The 18,464-nt window shown below is 41.0% G+C and overlaps 4 protein-coding genes across 4 annotated transcripts in view; 3 read left to right on the top strand and 1 right to left on the bottom strand.

Moving 5' to 3' along the window:
- Window positions 1-4,433, top strand: part of LOC108674519 (heat shock protein SSA1-like) — a 6,641-nt gene extending 2,208 nt beyond the window's left edge. The window contains exon 2 of the mRNA XM_018162480.2: window positions 763-4,433. Coding sequence (XP_018017969.1) covers window positions 767-3,679 — 2,913 coding nt within the window. The 5' untranslated portion in view covers window positions 763-766 and the 3' untranslated portion in view covers window positions 3,680-4,433. The remainder of the gene's footprint in view (window positions 1-762) is intronic.
- LOC108674521 lies at window positions 5-428 on the top strand (the record flags this gene model as incomplete). Its single annotated transcript, XM_018162482.1, has 1 exon — window positions 5-428. A coding segment is annotated over one exon (424 nt), but the record flags the coding sequence as incomplete, so codon positions are not given.
- A 3,015-nt stretch (window positions 4,434-7,448) lies between the features above and the next one.
- On the top strand, window positions 7,449-13,309 carry LOC108674522 (heat shock protein SSA1). The gene is made up of 3 exons (XM_018162483.2): window positions 7,449-7,651; window positions 9,607-11,775; window positions 11,843-13,309. Exons 2-3 carry the CDS (start codon window positions 9,611-9,613, stop codon window positions 12,072-12,074), a joined length of 2,397 nt encoding a protein of 798 aa, XP_018017972.2. The 5' UTR covers window positions 7,449-7,651; window positions 9,607-9,610; the 3' UTR covers window positions 12,075-13,309.
- Window positions 13,310-16,134: 2,825 nt separating this feature from the next.
- Window positions 16,135-17,531, bottom strand: LOC108674520 (heat shock 70 kDa protein IV-like). The gene is made up of 2 exons (XM_047880338.1): window positions 16,264-17,531; window positions 16,135-16,141 (listed from the first exon to the last, which is right to left on the bottom strand). The coding sequence occupies exons 1-2, from the start codon at window positions 17,529-17,531 to the stop codon at window positions 16,135-16,137; spliced, it is 1,275 nt and encodes a 424-aa protein (XP_047736294.1).
- Between the last annotated feature and the right edge of the window lie 933 nt (window positions 17,532-18,464).

Genomic DNA, 18,464 nt, shown 5'->3' with positions numbered 1-18,464 from the left:
GCAGTCACGCAGGATATTCTGCCGTGCGTCGCAGTCACGCAGGATATTCTGCCGTGCGCCGCAGTCACGCAGGATACTCTGCCGTGCACCGCAGTCACGCAGGATATTCTGCCGTGCGCCGCAGTCACGCAGGATATTCTGCCGTGCGCCGCAGTCACGCAGGATATTCTGCCGTGCACCGCAGTCACGCAGGATATTCTGCCGTGCGCCGCAGTCACGCAGGATATTCTGCCGTGCGCCGCAGTCACGCAGGATATTCTACCATGCGCCGCAGTCACGCAGGATACTCTGCCGTGCACCGCAGTGAAGAAGATCAGCCTGCCTGCCTCGAGGAGAACATCCAGAACCTGAAGATCTCTGGCCGGGAATATTCCTTGTCGAGGATGTTCCTTAAGACATATTCCCTCGTCAATAAGATTCCTCGTTGAACAAATTGATCGTCGACAAGATCCCAGAAGAGTGTCTAGAATAGAATCAGATTGAAATCGTAGGTTTGTAGAGTCTTGCCTGCAACATTCAACGATTTTATGACAATTGCGCTTAATATAGTTGTATATGAACATAATTTCCCTCAATGGTACAGAAGTTTCCTTAATGGTAAAGAAGTTTCCTCCAGCTAACGTGAATGAGAAAAATTAGCTTATCCGCATGAGTGTCACGAACATCTCTATAGATTTAGGACAAAATTCGTGCTTTATTCATGTACGTAGCAGAAAACAATGATATTATAAGCAATGATACTAATTTTCATTTGCCTTGCAGGAATATGTCGGGCGCGGCCAGCATCGGGCTGGACCTGGGCGCAGGCAAGTGCTGTGTTGCCAGCGTGCGCGCTGGAGCGGTGACGGTGTTGCCAAACGCTCACGGCGACAAGACCACTCCGAGTTTTGTTGCCTTCACCGACTCCCGCAGCCTCGTGGGCAGCGATGCAAGGGACCAGGCGGCGCTCAACGCCACCAACACCGTCTATGGCGTCAAGACCATCCTCGGCAGGAGCTTCAGGGACCCGGTCGTGCAAAACTACGCATCCTACAGCCCAGTGAAGGTCGTGGATGATGGGGGGAAGCCTGTGATGGATGTGGAGTACCGCGGCGGCAGTCTGCGCGTCGCCCCAGAGCTGGTCGCTGCCATGCAACTGCTCAAGATGAGACAAGAAGCTGAAGTCCAAATTGGGGACATCGAGGGAGTGGTAGTAGCCGTGCCCGCGTCCTACTGCAACCGCCAGCGAGAGGCGCTCGTGGCGGCTTGTCAAATTGCCGGGCTGCCTCTGCTGGACCTCATCAGTGAGACGACAGCCACAGCTCTGGCGTACTGGCACAACCGCGCCCCCTCCGTGGCACAACAAACCATCCTGGTGTTCGATATGGGGGCCAACAAGGTCGACGTCTCAGTGGTCAAAGTGGGTCAAGATGAAATTAGTGTTTTGGCGGTGTGCGGGTTCGCTGCTTCCTCAGGCTCTCATGTGGATCAGGCTCTCATGAAGTACGTGGACGACAAATTCTATGATACCCACGGAGTTAGACTACTTGACAACCCACGAGCTACGATGAGGCTCAAAATGGCGTGTGAGGAACTCAAGAAGAAACTGACTCTTCTTGATGCCCATAAGATACAGCAGGATAGTATTTTACGCGATCTTTGCTTGGACTTGAAAGTGAGCAGGAGAGAACTAGATACTCTCTGTTGTCAAACATTTACTCAAGAAATGAACGCCGTTTTAAAAACCGTCATGCGAAATGCTAAACTCAACAAAGATCAAATTGATGAAGTTGTTGTTGTTGGAGGTTCTTCGAGAGTCCCTTTCGTGGAAGCTGCACTGAAAAAGTATTTTGATGGTAAATCTTTGAATAGAACTGTCAATGCTGATGAGTGTGCAGCCATTGGAGCCGCTATCATGGCAAACAATCTCATCAAAGAAGACCGGTCGAGCAGTGTCGTGATCAACGAGCTGATTCAAGACCCGACTTCATGCAATGTCGAAATCCAGATTAAATTGCATAAATATTTGCCCCTAAAGCCAAATCTGACAATTATCTGCGAAACCTCAGGAACGTGTGGAGACCTCATCGAAGAGAGAATACGGTGGTCGTACGCACTAGATTCATTCGGAATTTTTAAAATTGAAAAGCAGTTTATAAAACCTTTCAACGAGGAAAAGACAAAACTTGTCGAGTACCTAAAACCTTATCAAATACAAGACATGGTTGATCAATTGAATAGTCTGGAAAGAATTCGAAAAGACGTGATCGACGCCGAAAAAGCTGTCAACGATTTGGAGGAGCTCTGCTACTCATTGAGGGAACAGTTTGGATCCTTTGGAGAATCAGAGAAAAATCGCGACTTCTTGGAGTACGTTGCTGAAGTTCTCGAGTGGATTGATGAGAACGAAATCAGTTCACTAACCGAGTGTGAGAAACGGCGAAAGAAATTAGACGCATTGTCTCAAGAGTTGTCGGAACCAATTTCGGACGATGATGCTGCACTTGAACATCAGCACGAAAGTCATTCTTTCTTGCCCAATCATAATGACCACTCGACTGAATTTGTTGACTCCAGTAATGGAGATAGTTTGGACGTAAGTCAGCAGGCACACAGAGATTGTGAGGATGGACCAGGGGGATCCGATGACGATGGGACTGGTCCTCAAGTAGATGAGGATCTTGACGGAGATCAAAACTCGGGTGAAGTGTCGCATGTCCGTGAAGTGGTACCAGAGTCTGACGAAGAAAATACTCAGAACAATGATGCTATTACCAATGAATCTAATCATAAATCTTCTCTAGAAGCTCAGTCGACAGAAAAACTCACAAATAGATTATTAGATTTTGAATTCCTGAGAAAGATGGATGAGATTGAAAAAAGGCAAAAATGTCTCGAGAATTCAGTGATTGAAATTAAAAATGTTGTGTTTGAAATTCGGGCATTGATGATGTTAGCAAGTAGTACTAATAATTATCTTGACGTAGCCGTAAATGGCGGAGTAAAAGGCGGTCTTGATGGGATGTTCAGTTATTTGCTTAGCAATTGTAACAGTGAAAGTCTGTCTCAGAATTCCTTGAATGATGTGATAAATCAAATTATGAATCGCAATTCACTGGCAAACGAGGACTGTAATACAGCTGACTTAATATCATTCAGCAGTTCCTCTACGTCATCATCGCCGTCAAAGGACACTTCATGTAAGGATTTTGCTATCCTTGATATACCCAACGAATCTTTGCCTCGGTACTTGAATTCAGAAGACAACTCAACAGCGGAGAGTATCAACACGATGGACAACAAGATTTTCGGGGCCAACGAGCCTGTGGGTTGTTGCGTACCCCAAGATGACATCGATTCAAAATATCCTACCAAGAACTGTATGAGCCATTCAGATCAAGCATTGACACATCCTATTGTGATGGACTTGACTACTCATCAGGAGGACGCAGACTCTCTGACTTCTTCTGACTTTGGCCATGATTGTCACGATGGAAGTTCTCTTGATCTCGCGTGTGATGAATCGACGAATATGATAAACTTGAACCCCAAGCGAAACTCAATGGATTGTCACGAGCGTGAAGTGAATGACATTCACCTGAACGGAGGCATCAGCCTGATGCGAGAAGATACCCCAGAAGAGAGCCTGACGCAAGAAGATACCTCTGAATCTTGGCGTTTCCAATGCAACATTTTGTGAGCCTACAAATTTCCGGAGATTAATATTGTTTCAATTTGGATGAAATTATTGATGCTCTTGAACAGTTTTAACTATATTTTAAGGGTGTTCATATATGAAGGTGATAACTCAGAGTGTCCTATATGTCAAAAAATTAGGTCAAATTATTTTGAATCATTCAATATATTTTTATCGAATTGATCCTATACGGACTCAAGAACAAATGAAACTGCGTGATTAAGCTTCTTTCCCGGGCATACTGAGAATTTCACACGGTCCTTTATTAATGTACAACGAACGTAACCTCATGTAACGTTTCGGCAATCAGCGTTAATGAGTGTAGGACCAGGTTGGTGTGATGGGCTGGTGGAATTACATCATCGTAACTCGTAAGTGTAGTAGCTCTTACGAAGTCATAAGTGTTGCACTTACGTCATCGTATGAGCGACATTGCGCGATGCAATGTTGCGTGCGCTGGTTTGTTTTGACTCGGATATTTTGTGGGTGATTTACTTGCATTTAAAATAATCAAAATATAACAAAGGTTATTGATTATATAAGTCAAAAAATATTTTATACGAGAAAATTCCTGATTTCCTGCTTTCATATTGCATGTGTTTTGTGTGCCATATTTTGTTATATGCCATAATCCAATTTAACTTTACCTATTTTTAATCAAATTTGTCGTCACGACTAAATATTCAAATAAGGCTCCATGAGCCAAATAAAACGTATGCAGTTCAACAGTAAACTTCTTTCCCTGCTCCTAGATTTATTATTGACGTCACTGCTGGAACTTGTTCAGTACAATGTGTACATTGAATAATAGCATTATAAAAATTATCACCTGAATAAATTATATCATTTGAGGATAGACATATTTTCTATATTCCGATATACAACTTTGTTGTGGCATTCGCATTTTACAATTTGGAAAATAAAAGTAGAACTGGTTCACAAGAAATACATTAAGTTAATTTGGGTCTTTCAATATAGTTAGATGGCTCTAAAATTTTGATGGCTTGCGCTGAGCTTTGATATTAATTTTTGTTTAAAGTTTTAGCTTGGTAATTATCGTTCACACAAGTTGTGTTATTCACTAACCACACCCAATGCATTGATTAACATCATCAGAAGTCTTGAATAACCTCACCTAAAACCTTCAATAACTTCACCTAAAGGCTTCAATAACTTCACCTAAAGGCTTCAATAACTTCACCTAAAGGCTTCACTAACTTCACCTAAAGGCTTCACTAACTTCACCTAAAGGCTTCACTAACTTCACCTAAAGGCTTCAATAACCTCACCTAAAGGCTTCAATAACTTCGCCTAAAGCAGTGGTTCCCAAAGTGGGCGATATCGCCCCCCTAGGGGCGGTGGAAAGATTTTGGGGGGCGGTATGGAAGAAGAGGGCGTTAGGGGGGCGATAGGGGGGCGGTAGTCCGAAGTCGAAGTTCCAACATTTGTTTGACTATTTGTACACAACACGTGCAGCGCATGACTCCCAGCGATGGTTTTATCACCCAGATCTGCTTTTTAACTTCTCCTCTGTTTACGTCCCGTAAAAATTAAGCGACCGGTCTCACGGCCAATTTCCAAATTCAATGATCAAGGAATATCTCTCAAACTAATGAACTTAACTCGATGAAACTTAATACACGTATTCATTAGGACCTAACGGTAATGTTTAGCTCGTGAAAATATTTTGAATTTTGCCTTCATTTGTGAGCTATATGGCAATACGGGCCGAAATTCACAGTGATCAAGGAATTTCTCCCAAACTACTAAACAGATTCCAACGAAATTTTGAATTTACAGTCCTAACTAACGAACGGTAATGTTTAGCTCGTGAATTTTTTTTCGATTTTACCTTCGTTCGCGACTTTTTTTTCATTTCACCTTCATTCGTTATTTAAACAGCAATACGTGCTTAAATTCGCAGTAATAAAGAAATTTCTTACTAACTACTGAACAGATTTGAACGAAATTTAGTATTTGAATACCTAACCTCAGCAACGGTGATGTTTAGCTCGTTACAATTTTTGATTTTGATAAATTTTGCCTTCGTTTGCGAGTTATATACGTACACCGCTATACGTAAACGGCTCTTGGTTAAACCGGCCGCTAGAAAAGCCGGTCGTTTCTGGTATATCTGTATAACTCGATAACGAAAGCAAAATATAAAAATTATCGCGAGCTAAACATCACCGTTGGGAGGTTGGGTATTTATATACAAAGTTTCGTTGAAATCTGTTCTGTAGTTTAGAAATTTCTTGATCGCCGCGAATTTGAGCGACAAATTACCCGGCGATACGGGCCGAATATAAGGAAGTGTGAAATCAAGAATGACGGTGAAATGAAAAAAAAACTCGCAAACGAAGTTAAAATTTATTTTTTTTAATTATTCAAAAAACAAAATTACCGTTTGGTAGTTAGGAAAGTATATTCAAAATTTCGTTCAAATCTGTACAATAGTTAGGAAGAAATTCTTTGATCACTGCGAATTTCGGACTGTATCGCAATATAACTCACGAAGGAAGGTGAAATTTAAAGAATTTTTATGACCTAAACATCACCATTAGGTTCTGATGAATGTTCCAAGTTTCATTGAGCTGCGTTCATTCCTAGTTTGGGAGATATTACTTGATCGTTGAATTTGGAGATTGGCCGTGAGACCAGCCACGAGTCCGGCCGTAAATTTGCCCGAGACGTCCTAGGTTTCTAGTGCTGAAACAGTTAAAACAGCTGAAAAACATTAATTTACTAAATGGGGTTCTATTTTTGAAATACACATTTGTGTTTAACCTTCATCTTTTAAAATTGCAGCGTACTAAATTTCAAGACAGAGGGGTATATTTTATATGTGTCTGTGGGGGGCGCTAGAAATTACCTAGGGAGCCAAAGGGGGCGCCAGCCTGAAAAAGTTTGGGAACCACTGGCCTAAAGGCTTCAATAACTTCACCTAAAGTCTTGAATATCTTCTAACTATATTCCTCCATATTGATGCAGTGGCGATATTATTACAAATAAAGTCGGCAAACGTTCACCTAAAGCTGCTTCGTAATACTGCGCATGAAGTACGCCGCTGCGTGAGCAGTATTACGAGAGAGACGCTGTTGTTGATACAAGCACGCATTTGATTTTAGTCCAAATTGTGCTAGTGTAAGTAATCTGGATTTACACAGCGTGTGAAAAGTTCAAAACTAGATATGAAAATATTGCAGGTAGAGAAAAGCATGGAAGAGAATGAAGATTAGAATAAGAAGCATTCCCAAATAAGGAAAAGAAAACTTGTTTTTTTATTTACCAATGCCGAAGAATTGTTCGACTCCGTGACAATTTTTAATCATATGAATCCTCTGGTCATAAATCTGACTTGTATCAGTGAAATTCTGCAATCTAATACTGATATAAATAAGCTGATTGCCGGAGTTAATATAAAGTTCGAAGTTTAAACAGCCATGGGAAGTTAGCGGTGCATAGGACGTCGTTCGTAACGTCGTATGAACGTGTCCGTAACAGCACCGGACGACGATCGAACGCCCAGTTCTGAGCACGAATTACAAGCAATTTGTTCTCATCCAACGCATACTAAACCAGTTGTTGCTTACTTGCTAATATACAAGCGATTTGTTTTAAATTAGAATCTCGTATAGATTGTTTAAATTATGGGATCAATGTTGAAGCGATAGAAATTGAAATCGGTTTCAATAGCGACATCTGTCATCTTATCAGTTGCCAGCGAGCGCTTCGGTTCGTTGCTAGAAACACGGCACAGAGGAGACTGAGCTGCACTGCGTTGAACAGTTGAACCTGCTGGGAAACGTTTAAAAGGCTGTAAAAGTTGTGTAGTTAGAACGTTATTTTACATTAATTGAAGACTTTGGTGACATCGTTTTATTTTCTGAACGGAGATCTATAGGATTTGTGCAAGTCATTGAAAAATTCACTGCAAGGCGAGCAAGATCATCTCTTCTGCACCCAACGTACGAGGTTAGTTTGGTCGTATCGTGAAGCTTCGTCAAGTATTAGGTTTTTATTCTCCTCATGACATTGAAAATAATTTAATGATGGCAGTTAAACGTATTTCCATGTTATATAGAGGCAGATTCGCAGTATTTTCATGATCATTGTTAGGCTCTTACTTTGTAAGATTTCTTTGTGATGGTTTACTTTGTGAGAGACAATTTTCTGACAGGCTATTTTGTGAGCGATTTATTTACTAGTTACTTTATGAGAGATTACTTTCTTACGGGTTACTTTGTGACAGATTACTTTCATACGGATTACTTTGTTACAGATTACTTTGTGAGAGATTCTTTTCTTACGGGTTACTTTTTGACAGATTACTTTCATACGGATTACTTTGTTACAGATTACTTTGTGAGAGATTCTTTTCTTACGGATTACTTTGTGACAGATTCTTTTCTTACGGATTACTTTGTTGCAGATTGTGAGAGATTCTTTTCTTACGGGTTACTTTTTGACAGATTACTTTCATACGGATTACTTTGTTACAGATTACTTTGTGAGAGATTCTTTTCTTAAGGGTTACTTTTTGACAGATTACTTTCTTACGGATTACCTAATTTGTGAGAGATTACTTTCTAATGGATTACTTTGTGAGAGATTACTTTCTAACGGATTACTTTGTTGCAGATTACTTTGTGAGAGATTCTTTTTTTACGGGTTACTTTGTGACATTACTTTCTTACGGATTATTTTGTGAGAGATTACTTTCTAATGGATTACTTTGTGAGAGATTACTTTCTAACGGATTACTTTGTGACAGATTCTTTTCTTACGGATTACTTTGTTGCAGATTACTTTGTGAGAGGTTCTTTTCTTACGGGTTACTTTGTGACAGATTACTTTCATACGGATAACTTTGTTACAGATTACTTTTTGAGAGATTCTTTTCTCACGGATTACTTTGTGAAAGATTCTTTTCTCACTGATTACTTTGTGAGAGATTCTTTTCTTACGGATTACTTTGTGAGAGATTACTTTCTTACGGATTACTTCGTGACAGATTACTTTTTTACGGATTACTTTGTGAGAGATTATTTACTGACGAGTTACCTTCACGCCGTCTCTTATCACGCTGATAAGGTGTGCAGTGCGCTCAGGGTTTGTGATGTTATCTTTAGATGAGTTTTACTTCATGGATATTTTGATATCAAGTGATAAACCTATTGTAATAAAAGGTTTAAAATACAAAGTATTCCGCGTTAAAGTAGTTGGTAAGCAGAGATATAAACTTGACGACCATTATAATGAAGATTCGTGTGACTATTTCTCAAGTTTGTTATACAATATAAATTTTTTTGAAGAAACTGAGGTCGATTAAATTTCGAACTTCGAATCACATAATCTTTTTCCGTAATCCTGGTTTGTGCCTTCAAATCGAGAACAATTCATAAACTTGTGAAATTTATTTATGAATCCAAAAAATTTAATTATGAAATAATTCATAAATCTGTAGTAATTTAATTATTCTCTCTGTTGAAACTTCGGAAATAAAAATCTATGAGACCCATTGTGCTCGCTCAGGAGAGATTCCACTCACTTGAACTTACATTTTACTTTTAAGTTTTAGCGCAGTGATCCAATACTAGTTCTATGAATGTTTTCATCAGCACTAGCACAATTATAATGCTTTGATTTTAATTTTGAATTATGATTTCATTGAGATTTTCAGTGTCATTTCCGTGTAAACTCCTTATTCATATTAACAAATAATAATTTGGTAAAATATTTTATAAAAATTTAATATTCCTATTAGGTATAGACTGACGAAATCCCGAAAGGGTTGCTAAAGAATATCGCCGTTCCATTAGAGTTTAGCTGAGCATTTTTTAGATAGATTTTCAGAAAACGATTCATGCAGCATTATTTATGCATTTGCTTGAATGTATCTCGACTATTAAGCATCATTCAAATTACAGGAAGATGTCGGGCGCGGCCAGCATCGGGCTGGACTTGGGCGCAGGCAAGTGCTGCGTTGCCAGCGTGCGCGCTGGAGCGGTGACGGTGTTGCCAAACGCTCACGGCGACAAGACCACTCCGAGTTTTGTTGCCTTCACCGACTCCCGCAGCCTCGTGGGCAGCGATGCCAGGGACCAGGCGGCGCTCAACGCCACCAACACCGTCTATGGCGTCAAGACCATCCTCGGCAGGAGCTTCAGGGACCCGGTCGTGCAAAACTACGTATCCTACAATCCAGTGAAGGTCGTGGATGATGGGGGGAAGCCTGTGATGGAAGTGGAGTACCGCGGCGGAAGTCTGCACGTCGCTCCGGAGCTGGTCGCTGCCATGCAACTGCTCAAGATGCGACAAGAAGCTAAAATCCAAGTTGGGGACATCGGGGGAGTGGTAGTAGCCGTGCCCGCGTCCTACAGCAACACCCAGCGGGAGGCGCTCGTGGCGGCTTGTCAAATTGCCGGGCTGCCCTTGCTGGACCTCATCAGTGAAACAACAGCCACAGCTCTGGCGTACTGGCACAACCGCGGCCCCTCCGTGGCACAACAAACCATCCTTGTGTTCGACATGGGCGCCACTAAGCTAGACGTTTCCGTCATTCAAGTGGGTGAGAAGGAGATCAGAGTTCTTGCGGTTTGTGGTGACGACTCCTTTGGTGGCGAAAATTTTGATCAGGAGCTCATGACATTCGTGGATTACGATTTCGAAGACAAGCATTCGAAGAGTTTGCTCGATAAGCCTCGTTCGAAGTTGAGGTTGAAGTTGGCTTGTGAGAATCTAAAAAAGAAACTTACGCTGCTGCAATCTTTCTGGCTTAATGAAGACAACATTCAAGGGGAGCTGCCTTTGAACATCTTTGTGCAAAGAAAGCAGTTCCAACGCCTCTTTGTTAAAATTTTATCGATGAAACTCGATACCATTCTTGGTTCTGTGCTGCAGGATGCAGGACTGACTAAGGATCAAATCGACGAAGTGGTCGTCGTTGGGGGATCTAGCAGAGTTCCATTTATTTCTGACTTTCTCCAAACATATTTCGGAAGAAATACTCTGAACAAGACTGTGAACGCGGATGAATCTGTGGCGTGCGGGGCAGCCATCAGAGCTGACCAACTGAACGACAATGACACAACACAAGTCATCGCCATTAGTGAGATGGTGCAAGATCCAGTGAGAGAAACATCCTTACAAGCTGCTGGGTTTAAGAAGTATCTCGTGGCCACACCTGGCATGAAGTGCGATGTGATCCGAAGAGAGCTAAACAATAATAATGCTATTGCAGTTAAGAGTTCATACACGCTTGGGTCCCATGGAGTTTTTGACGCTGTTACTTCAGTATTTTACCAAAATGTTGAGAATGAAATTGTAGAAGGGAAGTTAGAAAATAAATTTCGCAAGGATTTGGAAATTACAGAAATGAAAAAGCAACTGAACCAGTTTGAATTTGATCGCATAACGGTTGAAAACGACTCAAAGGCCCTCAACGAGTTAGAGGAAATCTGCCACGAGACAGCCGCAGGGTTGATATGCCTTCAACAGCCATCCGGCGCAGAAGGAATGGAAAAGTTGATCACCGAATTGTTGAGTTGGATAGACGACAACGAAGATGCTACCGTGGCCTTATGTGCTGAAAAGAAAAGTAAAATTCTAGAAGCCTGGAAGAAGTTGAACAAAGAACTCATAGAAATTTGTGAGCGGAATCTCGTTAAAATTATTCGAAAGGAACAGCCCGATAGCGAACAAGATCAGAACAAGACAACGTTTGAACTTGAGACGACACAAGAGGAAAATAACGCTGAAGATGAACCAACTGAAAATGATCAAGAAAAAAATGAGGGTGTCAGCGTAGAAATGGAAGCTTCTGCTGGCGACTCCAATCATCGAGAAAATGATGGTATTTCTGACGACAAAAATTGGTCAGCTAAGCATACAGACGTTTCTGAAAAAACTTGCTCCCAAGTACCCAAGACGAAGGTTTATGGAAACACTGGTCCATCAGGAGAAACTATTAATCGTGGTAGCACTAGTCCAGCGGGAGCATTCAAAGATTGTGGTAGCCCTGATCCAGCTGAAGCGGCCAAAGTTCCCGGAGGCACCTGTCATTCGAGAGCAGCCAAAGATTCTGGCAGCACTGGTCCAGCGGGAGCGAGCAAAGATTCTGGCAGCACAGGTCCAGCGGGAACAACCAAAAATTCTGGCAGCACNAGCGGGAGCACTCAAAGAGTCTGGCAGCACTGGTCCAGCGGGAGAAGCCAAAGTTTTCGGAGACACTGGCAACCAGGTACAAAGAAGCGAAGCGTTGAGAGGTTTTGGTCAGTCGGAAGCAACCAATGCGTCTGGACACAACATTACACAAACTGGAGGCAACAACGCTGCTGAAAACACCAATGCAGAAACAAAGAAAGACAAAAGTAAGGATAAGGGCTGTGTGATTTAATACGATTTATTTTCCTCACATTTGCTGTTTCTTCTGAAAAGTTTTGTGTTGCAATTCGAGAATTGCATGATAGAAAGTACGGAGTAGAATTTCGGTGAATTTACTCTTTTATATTTTAATTCTTTCAGTTTAATTAATGTTTCATTTTGTTTTGTCATTAGCAAAGTAACCTGGAGAACAGGCGATCTCTAGAGTTATGGTGGCACTCGGAAGTTATTTTCACGATATCAACAATGAACTGTTGGTGCGTGCTCTTATTTTAAACACAACAGCATTAGATTTGTACTTGTGTATGTTTCTCTCCAGCCATTCATACAATTATATATCTCAGCGATTTCGATATTAAATTTATGAGGAGTTATCACTGCGTGATATGATACACTCGAAATCAGCTAGTACTATAGGGCATCGCCATGCTTCAAAAATGCATATCAAAAGCTGTGATATTGATCCTTTTCATGTGTCCACCGCGAAGCAAAATGCAATGTTTTTTACACGTGTAGTTTTGATTTTCATTGGGTGCTCATTGTAAAATTTAAAGTAACATTTATTATTTGCTAAATTTTCTTGATATTTGCATATATTTGCTAAAAGTTCTTGACCAAATTTCTTCTGTAAATTTTTATTTACTTACCCGAAAATGGCATGCAAGCCACAGTCGCCGGCTAAGATTCAGCCGCTGAGGCTGAGGTCAGCCGTACTACTTGGTCAGTGGTTCTTATAAAATTTTGTTTAATTTCCTTCATCATAACTAATGTGTGATGAATTATAACAAAAATTATTTGTATTTATGAATCGTTCTAACTATTTAGTGGGGTATACTAACTACCTGTTTGAAGTATAATAGTAACTAGTCTCATGCTAAGAATAGAGGAACTTTTTGATAGTTTTAAGTAAGCGTGTTTGATTTTGTTCGTTGATTTATGTTTAATTTCATTCATAATGCAGACGTGATGGTTGTTGGTAGGCATGTCCAATGCTGATTTATATAGTACTATAATTTTAATTTTTCTACTTGATTTCTCTGATTATATAGATATAGATTACATCTATATTGATAAAATTATTTCTACAGAAATATAGATACAACTGTACATAGATTATATCTTATATATTAACTGCGTATGATTTTTCTGTATTATCTTCATTGTTCTGCAGGGCATAAAATTTGTTACGTGAGATGCATGATGACGATATGATATAATATTGGTAATGCAAGTATAATAAAGTTTGATCACAAACCAAGAATTGTTTGCTTCCTTTTAATGCCTGAAATATTAGCGTTTCAACAAATTCTGAAGGCCGTATAATATTAGAGCATCAATTCATTAATTGAATGTTCGGATGTTCGGTACATTTATGTACCATTGATGTGTATTAATAACACTATATATATTCAGTTTGCTGTACCCCATTAGTGGCAAATGATCTCTGATGCCACTAGTGGCAAGTTGACCCGTAACTCTACGTCACTAACGCTACGACACACCGTCGTTATTTGCAGGAACTTCCCTCTACTTTACAGGGAAAGTCGTGTAGAAGATTACGTAATTTCCTTTATTAGATTTGGCTTAATAAAAACTCACGCATACTACATCACCTCCAGACGAGAAAACTTGAGTCACGCAATCTCCTTATAAACTACAGTGCAAAGTTCTGTAATTGGGACCATACTTTATCGTAAAGTTATACCATTAATTTATTACCATATCTTGTCGAAATGTTCTACGATTGAGCCAATACTTTTTTGTAAAGTTCTACGATTGGGATCATACTTTGGTCTCATCACTCTGCTGTATACACTCTGTACCTGGCCGTATACACTCTGTAACTGGCCGTATACACTCTGCACCTGGCCGTATACACTCTGTACCTGGCCGTATACACTCTGTACCTGGCCGTATACACTCTGTANTTATACACATCTAGATGTGTATAAGAGACAGCTCTGCACCTGGCCGTATACCTTCTGCACCTGGCCGTATACACTCTGTACCTGGCCGTATACACTCTGCACCTGGCCGTATACACTCTGTACCTGGCCGTATACACTCTGCCCCTGGCCGTATACAATTGAGTCACGGCCGTTACGTTGATGTTGGCCATAATGCATAGAACGTAGCGCGAGGGTATATAATAAATTATTCAATATTAAAGTAATAAATTTCATTGAAGGTCAGGAATGTTGAAGCCAGTGCCGAGGTGAGTCGTCTACAGAGAGGGCCGATGATAAACTGTGCCCTTGTATGGCTCAGCGATCCAGCTTAGCTCGACAAAAGGGCGTATCAGTGCTACGTGCAGGAAGTGGGTCGCTATTAGGACAATATGAGCCATTAATTGTTCTGAGTGTACGGGTATGAGAAGTTAAAGTTCGCGCCAGAGAAGTTGATTATATATACCGTCTCAAGCCAACTACGATACCGTATTTAACGATGTAATTAATGCAACTTTATTGCAGAGTTATTACTAATGCAAATAAAGGAAATACAAATAATAATGATAAACAGAAAGATTTCATACACGCCGCATTAACATAAAGATAATGATCATGATTGAGGTGCTGGTAACATTAGTGTCTGAGGACAGGAGAATGCGCACAAAAGAACAAAATTAGGTTATTGCCAGCCTCCGAGTTTGGTTCCTCGTCCATATAAAGAACCAACGCACAACTAAAGCTATTTAGTAAATAGGCTCATTCAGAATACAACATCAATTGGAATAATGGGAGCGCGAATAATGAACAATTAATAAAATTTAACATAAATATATACGTTCAATGAATCTTCAAAAGAGCCTCCGAATATATGCACTCAATGAACCACGCAGCAATCGCATAATGTATATATTTCACGTGTTGAACAGACTCCATATGATTTTATTTCATCGCGCTTTACAAATTTTATATGATTTTTATCTATTTTTATGGGGCGACAGGTTCAACGCTGAGACCGTTATACTATACTCTATACTATACTATTCTATACAATACTAGACCATACTATACTATACTATACCATACTGTACTATACTATTCAATAGTATACTATACTATAATATGCTATAGCACAATTCCGCTACTCGTAATACGGCCCTCATATAATTTGACTGTCATGCTAAAGAATGGATAATGTAATCCAGTCACTTATCAACTTGATATCAACGTTGTATCGAGGACGTCGATTCAATTTTGAAAATATGCGTTTAAAAATCACTTTTAAAAGGCAACACGTCTAAAGAGACCAGTGTCAGATCGACTGGACAGGTAGAAGTGTGTTAAATATCGATTATTAGATTTGTAGCAGACAAACAAACAAACAAACAAACAAGAAGTGAAGTTAAGAAAAGTGTTGTAAAAAGAAACATTTACCAATGTTATTTAAACGTAACAATTTCTGTGTCTGTGTTGGTTAAATTTTCACTCATGTTGATTGATTAAACCAGGCAATGCCCAGAGGTGGGCAGTAGCGCGCTACATGTAGCGGCCGCTACATTTTCAGTAGCGGTAGCGGCGCTACATTTAAGCAATTGTAGCGGTAGCGGTAGCGGCCGCGGCCGCTACATTTAAGCAGTTGTAGCGGGATCGGTAGCGGCGCTACATTTAAGCAATTGTAGCGGTAGCGGTAGCGCCCGCTACATTTCAAAGTAGCACTGCCCAGCTCTGGCAATGCCTTCTGAGTCTAATTCAGCAAGATCTTCTTCACGCCAATGGTTAGCTTTTTCACACGTGAGGGCATCAGATTCACGGCCAAATATCACCTCAAGCTTTTCCGGTTCATTGGTGCATGATTCTTCATTATCTTTCTTGGTGTTTTCGTTAACTTTAGATTTCGTCGCGTTGTCCAGCAATATCTTATGACGAACTATACAGGCGCGCATGCCTTTGCTGTCTTCGGTTAGTCCAAGCCTCTCAAATGTTATATCTTTATGATATATAAATTCTTCATCATGATATAGAATACGCAAAATATCATTATACAGAAATTCAAATAAATAGGAAAAATCACCATAGAACTTCATTGGCGGTATTGTTATCAGCTCGAAGGTTTCGAATTCCTCTAGATTAAGCCCTGGAACATCTTCATAAACGGTCATCGCAGTACGATTAAGGAGTTTCAAGGTCTCAGTTTCTGATCCCCAGAAGTCCCCCTCATCAGATACACGAGCTCCACAGTCGAAAACTACTGCTGACTCTGAGCCGATCTGGAACCAGATGCGCCTGGATAACACTTCCCCCACCTCACATGACCTAACAGCTCGAAGGGCAGCACCACAGGCAACCGCATGGTCTTTGTCGAGCGTGCGATCCACAGGTTTTCCTAACGTTTCGAGAATCAGATTTTCTACGGCAGGAATACGCGTTGAGCCTCCCACCAATACAACTGTTCGAACTGTAGCCCAACTCTTTGACTGGGCCAATCGACGTAGCGCATTCCTGAAAATTTCAAACTGTTGTTTGCACGAATCTTCCATATCCGCCCTGCTGAACGAACAGGAGAAGTCGATATCATGAGCCATTGAGTCAACTTGAACATCAGAAGAAGTGCATAATGTCAGATTGTGTTTCAACTTCTCCATGGAGGCCCTCAAGTTCATGAGTGCTCTGGGGGACTTCTCGAATGGTTGCTCGTGTTTATCTTCAAATTTTTTTATAACGGCTTGCATCAAGCACTCGTCTACAAAGTTTCCGCCAACCGTGGAGCCTCCGAAAGCTTCCTGAACTTTGACCGTCCCATTTTCAATGGAAACAATCGCCAAGTTCAGGGAACTTGCTCCGAAATCGACGACGGCGAGGCAGTCATCATCTCTGGGGCGCTGGTTCCAGTAAGCGATGGCAGCGGCGGTGGTCGAGTTGACCAGCGTGACGCTTTCAAGGCCGGCGATGCAGGCCGCGTCAAGAGTGGCTACTCGCTGCGCGTTGCTGCAATTTACAGGGACGGAGATGACAGCGTTTGTGACGCAGCCCAATTGATCTTCTGCCGCTGATTTCATGTTAGCAATTAACAAAGCCGCAATTTCCTCGGGACGTAGCATTGCATTTATATTCCTGTATTTTACTTCAAAGACGGGCAAGCCATCCTTGGTTGTTGAAAATACAGGAAGGTAAGGAGACACAGTTGGGTCTTTTTCGAGCGAACGAAGTTGTGTTCCTTGTTTTCCACTCTCGCTATTGGAAAGCTTCAAGCGCTCCAATGATTCGATTGATACGGCTCCACTCTCTTGCTTGTAGCTCCTGCCGAGGACGGTCTTGATGCCATAAAAAGTGTTCTCGGCGTTGAGGGCCGCCTGGTCCCTGGCATCGCTGCCCACGAGGCTGCGGGAGTCGGTGAAGGCAACAAAACTTGGAGTGGTCTTGTCGCCGTGAGCGTTTGGCAACACCGTCACCGCTCCAGCGCGCACGCTGGCAACACAGCACTTGCCTGCGCCCAGGTCCAGCCCGATGCTGGCCGCACCCGACATATTCATAGGAACGTGAATCAACATAAGTATTATGCATCTCAGAGAAGGCAGTAAAATTAATAAAAAGCGTTAAATTTACGTAGGATCCAAGTTTCGCGAAGAAGATTAATTCTACCACCGGACGGAAACGCGTACAACAAAATGAGAACACATTTCACATTTATTCAAGTAATAATAACTTGACAATTGACTTGTATCACAAGTTCATGTTTTGCCGACACAAAGAAAGGACAAATATAAACGAAAATTAATTGAGTATTGATACCTAAATCCTTATGAAACTAGCACGGTTAAGACAAATACTTATATATACCTACACAAATTATACAGTTACACAAATACTTATATAAAACTTTAACTTTCTCAGGACTGCAGCCAATCGAAGCTTTCGTTGCATCCGCCATTGTTCTGTGCGACAGTAGAGCGCAGATCCGCAATAATAAAAATAAATAACATTAAAGTAGCTAGCAAAAGGGGTGTATCGTCACACTTTCCATAAACAGCTTAAATCATAGGTTACCCCAAATCTTACCCAACAAAGTTAACCAATTACCCCTGATCTTTCAATATTATTACGAACAATTACCCCAAATCTTGCCCAACAAAGTTAACCAATTACCCCTGATCCTTCAATATTACCACAATCATTTACCTTAAATCTTGCCCAACAAAGTTAACCAATTACCCCTGATCCTTCAATATTATTACGAACAATTACCCTCAAATCTTACCCAACAAAATTAACTAATTACCCCTGATCCTTCAATATTATTACGAACAATTACCCTCAAATCTTACCCAACAAAATTAACTAATTACCCCTGATCCGTCAATATTATTAAGAACAATTACCCCGAATCTGCATAAACAGGGTACCGATCATGAATCTTGCCCAACAAAATTAACCAATTACTCCCGAATCATGAGTTAACG

The sequence above is a fragment of the Hyalella azteca genome, unplaced genomic scaffold (assembly GCF_000764305.2).
Source record: "Hyalella azteca isolate HAZT.00-mixed unplaced genomic scaffold, Hazt_2.0.2 contig5220, whole genome shotgun sequence".
Classification (NCBI taxonomy): domain Eukaryota; kingdom Metazoa; phylum Arthropoda; class Malacostraca; order Amphipoda; family Hyalellidae; genus Hyalella; species Hyalella azteca.
Note: the sequence above shows the minus strand (reverse complement) of the source record. Positions and strands in the feature narration are given on the sequence as shown.